Source organism: Mytilus californianus, unplaced genomic scaffold, assembly GCF_021869535.1.
Source record: "Mytilus californianus isolate M0D057914Y unplaced genomic scaffold, xbMytCali1.0.p SCAF_1, whole genome shotgun sequence".
In the NCBI taxonomy this organism is placed as follows: Eukaryota; Metazoa; Mollusca; class Bivalvia; order Mytilida; family Mytilidae; genus Mytilus; species Mytilus californianus.
In genome coordinates this window covers 104,893,302-104,902,026 of record NW_026262581.1, presented here as the reverse complement: position 1 = coordinate 104,902,026, position 8,725 = coordinate 104,893,302, and the positions used below count along the sequence as shown (strand labels likewise).

General features: G+C 34.9%; 1 protein-coding gene across 3 annotated transcripts in view; it reads left to right on the top strand.

Annotated features, from left to right (window-relative positions):
• Window positions 1-2,395: 2,395 nt before the first annotated feature.
• Window positions 2,396-8,725, top strand: part of LOC127728590 (microtubule-associated serine/threonine-protein kinase 3-like) — a 110,189-nt gene continuing 103,859 nt past the window's right edge. For all 3 annotated transcript variants that reach the window (XM_052236135.1, XM_052236116.1, XM_052236125.1), the window contains exons 1-2: window positions 2,396-3,787; window positions 8,201-8,315. In XM_052236135.1, coding sequence (XP_052092095.1) covers window positions 2,874-3,787; window positions 8,201-8,315 — 1,029 coding nt within the window. In that variant the 5' untranslated portion in view covers window positions 2,396-2,873. The remainder of the gene's footprint in view (window positions 3,788-8,200; window positions 8,316-8,725) is intronic.

Genomic DNA, 8,725 nt, shown 5'->3' with positions numbered 1-8,725 from the left:
CCAATGAAAATTTGTCTGTACTGAAATAATAATATTAAGGCAATCATAATAAAAAATGTCTTGATTTCAGACGAAATGTTAATTAGTATACAACTACAGTAACCTTTATAGTTGGTATTATGGTTTCAGCCTGGTCTTGGATATAACTTATATAATTTATACCAGATATACAAATATGTATAGGTACATATTTTATTTAATCGTGTATCCGTGTTTTCAAAACATTGTGTAAGTATACTATGGTGGCATATATAATACCGTAGTTAATAAACGAATCCAAAGGATGAGTTTGTTTGTATATGTTAATGATTTAGACACGTGGCATATATAATAAGTGAATGAAATAAATAAAATGATTGACAGCTTGAAGTAATAGAAGACACTGATCATGCTACCGATTTATCCAATGAGATGGTGGTTCGCGTAAGTCGGTATTGCAATTAACTTACAATGTTGGTCTGGCACACCGGCAGATTTTTAACAAGCAGATACGGATCCAAGGTGTTAAAAGGGGGCAAATAAGGCAATCGTAAGGTGTGGAACATATAAAAGGTCTACGCATTAACCAAATATGAAGCCCCATAAAAGTGGGAGAGGACACGGGCCCCTTGCCCTTCAACCATGGGATAACATCAAAATGAACATGTTGTACGATCATAGCTAAGCTCCGCCTAATTTCCTTTTAGAGTCTATTCGGTTTCATGTTCAGTTATCAAAGTATGGTAAAACATTAAATTGCAGATAATAGACCATGGTATTCCCTTCAACACTCCTTCCAAGCAAATTATTTCATCAAAACATCAAAAGAAAAAATGCAATTTATATTACAATTTGTCACGGTTATCGTGAGCGTCATGTTGTCGATATTCGTTATCCTTTGGTATGATTTACACCTCAGAAGGGTTTGTATTGGTCAAATGTCTATAATTTATATTCGATGAACAATACTGTTAGTGAAAGTCTATCCTGATCATGAAATTAATATACCTCCATCTGTATCGCCCGATAATTCAGTGGTTGCCGTTGATTGCTGCATGTCATATCCGATTCAATTTATTGTTTTTCGTATAAATCAGTTCTCAGGCTGGCTTTGTCGTTTTTTCTCATTTGATCATGCCGGTGATATGCATGGGGTTTCTCATTGTGGAAGGCAGAACGAACTGAATTATTCCTATATTGACGGTCTAAGTTGTGTCCATTGACGGTATTCATCATATCTCTTTAAACCAATCAAATGACACACCAATATTGTCCGTAGGACCGAGTTGTCGCTCTCTGAAAGACGGTCTAAAATGTCTCTGTAGACGGTCCGATTCGACTTTTTATAAACGGCCCGTGTTGTCTTATATTCGGGCCTGACTTGATTTCGTTTCAAAGTTTTTAAAGAATCCAGTAAGACGTGATAACTTGCAAGATACATGTTTTTTGTCCGGAGTAGCCTAAAAATTGAACGGAAAATTAAGGTCTGAATAGCCTGGCATCCTGACCATATCTAATACTTCGTCGATAGGCCAGGCGTAATACAATCCACGTGACCAACTATCAGCGCCTGAACAGGATTGAATAACTGCGCATGTGCATGTTCTATAAACAAGGTAGCCTGGCATCCTGACCCAATCTAATACTTCGTCGATAGGCCAGGCGTAATACAATCCACGTGACCAACTATCAGCGCTGAACAGGACTGAATAACTGCGCATGTGCATGTTCTATAAACAAGGTAGCCTGGCATCTTGACCCAATCTAATACTGTCGTGCAGTGAGCCAGGACCCCAGGCTATAAACAAGGAATATATCGATCGGATCTTTAATTTTAAAACAGTTGATTCACGATGTTAATCAATAAACGTTTGATTATATATGCTAAATTTTTCGAAATTTGCATTTCATGTGAAATGCAAAATAATGTTCAGTGAATTCGTAACAATATAAATATTTCCCGCAATGTGTCAAGAAATGACGCCATCCCACAATGCATCATTCTAACATACAATTGACGAAATCATGTCGTTGTATTCCGCCTGGCTCAACTGTCGAGCAGTGAGTCAAGAACTCAGGCTAAGGTCTGAAGACTCATACTCATTATTCCATGCGCGTGAGCAAAAAGTCCCTATATAATTTGAAAAGAATTAACGGTTTAAATGAATCTGTTTTCATGACAACTCGGAGACTCAGATACATCAGGCAAGGATTTTTATAGTATGCTATTACTATGAAAATCCTTTGATAAATTTAGAGAATAACATTTTTCGAAAATGAGTGAACAAGAAAAAATAGAAAGGACACATATGGAATATCGGTGCGCTCGAAATGTTTGTCTACAGCTTTCAAACAGCATTGCAGTGCTTTGCTTCGTAACCGGAACTTATACACTGTCCCACAATGCAAAGTTGATATGGGTCAGGAAATGAAACAGCACACTTCCGATGAAGAAGTAGACTTTTAAGTTGGTTTTGCATAGTATGAGTGTAGAATCATTTACCAATTCATGAGCAGAAGAATACGTTCATGGAGGCTGTCATAAAGGTATTGACCCCAGCTGATAGTCCGGTTTATCAAAAAGATGACACTCGTGTAGTTGGTTTGTTTTTGGGTCAACCCGTCAAAACAAACCACAACATGCCTCGTATTTCGTGGCTACATTAAGTAATATGAACATAAAGATATCTCTGTTGTCAGTTAACATGACTGGTATTTCAATAGTGGTTAGCAGTTTTTTAAATAAGTTCATAAACTGATATGGAAAAGGATGACATGTACTGTACTATATAGGATGTGGTTATTCGTCTGTTAATCATGTTAATTAAGACATGCATTCAATCAATTCCAGAGAGAAGTTTGGTATAAAACTGTATTGATAGGTATTTGTTAAAATGTCTTCCAGAAAATCACTGTCAACAAAATTTTCTCAGGCAGCTAATAAAAAACAACAGTCAAAATCTAAGGTTGGAAAGAAAACAGTAGAGAGTAAAAAAGATGAAACAAGCTGCAAGAAAAAAGCTACTAAAGGTGGTTCAAAGTCAATTGATGCTGATGAAATTACTGAGACCTTAGAACTACAGGACGTAAAGAAAAAAATAGAAACTGAGAGTATAGTTCATATTCAGAAACCAATAGAAATAATCCAAACATTACCTATAAATACAGAGTCAAGCCATGAAAAACACTATGACGAAGCTGATATTAAAACTTCTGATCATGACTCAGATTTTGGTTCTAAGGATTTGCTTAGGCCAATCTTTAGGATTGGGAGTGTTGAAAGTTCACATGATGGAGAAGAAAGTGCTTTGGGAGAAGATGATCAAGTGTTTGAGCTTAAGAGGAGAACAAGCAGTATTTCATCCCAGGGAGTGGATGGGGGACAGAGTTATTCAAGGCAAAGTAGTTTGCAAGAGGATTATGAGGACATGTCTCTCTCCTCCTCAGGTTTTTCCCCTGGAAGTACATCAGCAAGTCTTAAAAGTTTTGAGGGCAGAAATAGAATTGATGACTTCAGTGATGATAGTGATTCTAATAAATTAAGAGAAAGTGCAGAGTTTAGTGATGACATGGAGGTTGCAAGCTTTAATTTTTCTGTTCCATATAACAAGCAACTTAGAATAGTAACCAGTTTAGATCCTGGACTGAGACTTCCTAAGCATGATCGCCGATCCAGCTCCCCAAGTGGTTTTGAAAGTACTGGTATTTTACGAAGGCGTTCATTAATTTTTGCTGATTTTCTAAGTAAAAGAAGTTTGTCAATGCATCTTAACCACTTTCCATCTGATATGACAATTGAAAAATTTAGGTAAGTTTAACATGTTTAAAAGGATTTCTTTTTCAAATACAGTCAACAGGCAGTCATATAATTGATAATCTTACAATGTATTATGATTTTGGACCAAATATTCAGTCCGACTATCCAAGCATGAACAAATTCTATTTTTTCATGTTTTTATGGTATCATGATCATGAATACCCAATAAATCATGAAATTATACAAGTAGTTTGTAAAGCAAGAATTTAGTTGTGATGAAGAATCTGGATGATTTCATTCTGATTTGTAATGCTAAAAATGTTTTTAGATATACAAGTATTTAGTGTAAAAATCAGAACAGAAGCAGCTTTTTAACGACTGTGTTACAAATAACACTTTATATACATACATGTATATACATGTACAATCATGTATCATTGGTCAAAGGAAATAGACTCAAGCTTACATGCACATTGTACAATATACAAATGTACTTACCAGTATTGCAACTTACAAATGTATCATGCTAATTAGGTTTGAATAAAAACTTATTTGAGGAATTCATTGTTTTAATACAAAAGGTTCTTGTAAAGATGTGTACATGCGTCCTGGATGCACAATTTTTATGCCCCCACCTTAGCGGAGGGGGCATTAAGTTTTACCCTTGTCTGTGCGTACATGTACGTCTGTACATTCCCAAAATTAGTTTCCATTCTCTAACTTTAGTTTGCCTCAACCAAATGTTATGAAACATACACAATGCTTATTACCACAAAACATAGATCAAGTATGAATTTTGATGTCGTCACTTTTACGGTTCTAGAGTTATGCCCTTTACAAATGGAAAAATTGCTGAATTTTTTGTTTCCTTTCTCTTAACTTGAGTTTGCCTCAACCAGATGTTTTAACTCATAAAGTTTGCCTCAACCAAATGTTATGAAACTTATACATTTGTACACAAGGCTTATTACCACAAAAATGAGATCAAGTACGAAATTGGGTAGCATCACTTTCACTGTTCTTGAGTTATGTCCCTTTATAAAATTATATGCAAGCAGGGGCATCATTTGTTACTCATGGACACATTCCCCATTTATTTGTCGTATGAAGCATCGAATTAAAACCTGTGCATCTGCTGGACACGTCCTCAATACATAACATGTACATTTTGTAAGTGTAGCTGAGTCTTATCATCAAGACTATCCTTAGGCTGTAAAGTAAACAAGAATCCCAAAATAAGTTTCTGGTCTATATTTTAATGCAAATTCACTTTTGTTTCATGCATTGCTTGTAGAATTGATAAAATCCTAGAGTAACAAAAATGAATATAATATATTTGATCACATGACTAAATAACGCTATTAAGATAAAACCCAGGGAACTTGAAATTTGCTTACTTTGAAGCACATGCATGTTTACCAGCAATAAAGATGCCAAATAAAGGAAGCCTATTAACTATCAAACCAATTTGATAATTATGTAATGTAACACATAGAAATAATATAAACAACTGATTAATAAGATTAGGTCTAATTTGATGCATTTGGTGAAAGGTGAAAATGTTGAAAACAAAGTGAAATTTGAAATAAATTATTGAAGTTATATATTTGATTTATACCAAACTCCATTTCTGGTGTATTTTAAACAACTGCAGTTCTTGTATGGCCTTCAATAATGAGAAAACCAATACAGTATATGTATATGTTTGGAATGGGAGAAGTTCAATGATCTGGTTGTTCCTATGCAGTGTTTTATATAAGAACTGTCTATTGCCAGCTACATGTATTTATTTACAATTTTCAACACAAATGGGAGATGATAAGTAAATGTAGTCCATCATTTTTGTCTCCCTTGATAGAGTCAAAAAGCGAGACATAGGTATGCTGTTTCTGGCGTCGTCAACAATGTATTAGTTTGTGATTAGGTCTAGTTTATGGTGATTGACTATTGGTAGGTCAATGATATTTGGTATGCAGTTGTATTAGCATTGGCACATCTCATTACCATGGAGATTATTTGGCCCCGCCCCCTCAGTTATGGTCTATTTACTTTGAATCTTTGCTTAATTTACATGTATTAGTTTGTGATTAGGTCAGTTTATGGGGAACCACTAGTGGTACATTTTGTAAATATATATATATAAGTTAATGGTATTTGGTATGTACAAAAATGTAGTTGTATAAGCATTGGCATATCTCATTTCCATGGAGATTATTTGGCCCTGCCCCCTCAGTCATGGTCTATGGACTTTAAAACTTTTGCTTAGTTTTCATGTATTAGTTCGTGATTAGGTCAGTTTATGGGGAACTACTAGCGGTAGGTCAATGATATTTGGTATGCAGTTGTATAAGCATTGGCATATATATCTCATTGCCATGGAGATTATTTGGCTCAGCCACCTCAGTCATGGTCTATTGACTTTGAAACTTTTGCTTAGTTTACATGTATTAGTTTGTGATTAGGTCAGTTCAAGGGGAACCATTAATGGTAGCTATAGGCCAATGTTAATTGGTGTTCAGTTGTATAAGCATTAGCACATCTCATTTCCATGGAGAATATTTGGCCCTGCCCTCTCATCATGGTCTATTGACTTTGAAACCTTTGCTTAGTTTACATACATGTATATTAGTTTGTGATTAGACCAGTTTAAGATTAACTGCTAATGTTAAGTAAAAGATATTTGGTATGCAAATTTATTGGCATTTGCAAGTCTCGTTTCCATTGATATTATATAGCCCCATCCCCTCATCATGGTTCATTGACTTTGAAACTTTACATAGTTTACAAGTTAATGTTTGTGTTTAGGTTTGTTTAAAGGGAACAACTTATGATAAGTCAATGGTATTTGGTATGCAGTTGTATTAGCATTGGCACATCTCATTTCCATGGAGATTGTTTCGCCATGTACCTTCAGTCATGGTTCATTGACTTTGAATGTTTGCATAAGTTACATGTTAAAGTATTGCTATTTTAATTTCAACATTTGCATTATCAAAATTACAAAAAGGCGAGACATATCTCTGTGTTAACAGTTTATTCTTCTGACTGGTCCTAGAGTATTCTGTTAATTGATCTATAGGGTTTAATGGACAGGAGTTTACTCAACCAGTTTCTTTTCTTTTGAATGTTTGAATGAAAGCTAGGATCTCTTTACAACTAAGATTGATTTCAAAGCACGTTTAGGGATTAATAAAGTCACATGTTGAAGTATACACCTGCTTTTACAGAATTGTTTGAGAAATGTTTTTCTTTTTATCCGACCTTGAAAGTTAATTTTCCGCCGTAGCGGAGGGGGCATTAAGTTTTACCCTTGTCTGTCCGTACGTCCCGAAATTGGTTTCCGTTCTCTAACTTTAGTTTGCCTCAACCAAATGTTATGAAACTTTTACACAATGCTTATTACCACAAAACACAGATCAAGTTTGAATTTTGGTGGCGTCACTTTTACTGTTTTAAAGTTATGCCCCTTTACAAATGGAAAAATTGCTGAATTTTTCGTTTCCGTTCTCTAACTTTAGTTTACCTTAACCAAATGTTATGAAACTTATACAGAATGCTTATTACCTGTACCATAAAACACAGATCAAGTTTGAATTTTGGTGGTGTCACTTTTACCGTTCTAGAGTAATGTCCCATTACAAATGGAAAAATTGCTGAAATATTCGTTTCTGTTCTCTAACTTTAGTTTGCCTCAACCCAATGTTATGAAACTTATGCACAATGCTAATTACCACAAAACACAGATCATGTTCGGATTTTGGTGGCATCACTTTTACCGTTCTAGAGTTATGCCCCTTTACAAATGGAAAAATTGCTGAAATTTTCGTTTCCATTCTCTAACTTGAGTTTGCCTTAACTAAATGTTATGAAACCTATAAACAATGCTTATTACCACAAATCTCAGATCAAGTACAAATTTGGGTAGTGTCAATTTTACAGTTCTTGAGTTATGTCCCTTTATAACGTTATATACAAGCGGGGGCATCATCTGTGTCCCATGTACACATTCCCCATTTATTTCAATTAAATTTACCAAATTGTTTGTGGAATCAACTCCTACAGTTTTTGGGAATTTCTCATCACTTGCATTTGGGGTCTGTCGTCTGTCATCGTAAACTTTTACAAAAATCTTCTCCTCTGAAACTACTGGGTCAAATATAACCAAACTTGGCCACAATCATCATTGGGGTATTTAGTTCAAAAATGTGTCCGATGACCCCACCTGCCAACAAAGATGGCCGACATGTCTTAAGATGGAACATAGGGGTAAAATGCAAGTTTTGCCTATTATTTGGAAAACCGCTATGAATATAAAAATTCTGGCTTGAGCAAAAATTTTCAAAATGTTGAGCTCTACCTACATTGTATTGTCTATTTACGTCAAAACTGTCGGGCAACTTCTTATTGGAGTTATTGCCGTTTAATGATGAATTTTTCCAATTTTGTCTGGCGTGCATATTTCAGAAAGTTGACAGAAGAGCAACTAAAAGACAGATTCAATTTCAACCACAGTTATGACAGATCATGTATCATGGAAGCAGTCAGACAGGCAAAGAAAGAAGAAGGAGATGAAACAGATGTGAGTTATTTCAAAATTTATTTGAGCTCATCTGGCATAAATTGCCTGTCTATAAGGCTTTGCATTTTCTCTTTTTCCTTTGATTAACCATTAAAGATCTTTCTCTGTTAACCCATTTGAACCTTCACTTTGATATTCAGCCCAGTTTCAAGTTATATCCAATACAGATTCAGACAGAATGTTGCAGTGATAAATATTCAATCAAGCTGAACAATCTGGAAAGTTTATGGACTTTCTATATATAAAATTATGAAAGGTCCTGGAACGAAAACCTATGTTCACACATTTGAACAATTGTAAAGATTGATTTTTAAGTTCTATACATATAAATTAAAATGTACATTTAAATACTATACAGCATGTTCAAGTAACACTGGTAGACCTATTTGGCAAATGACCGCGATTTTTGG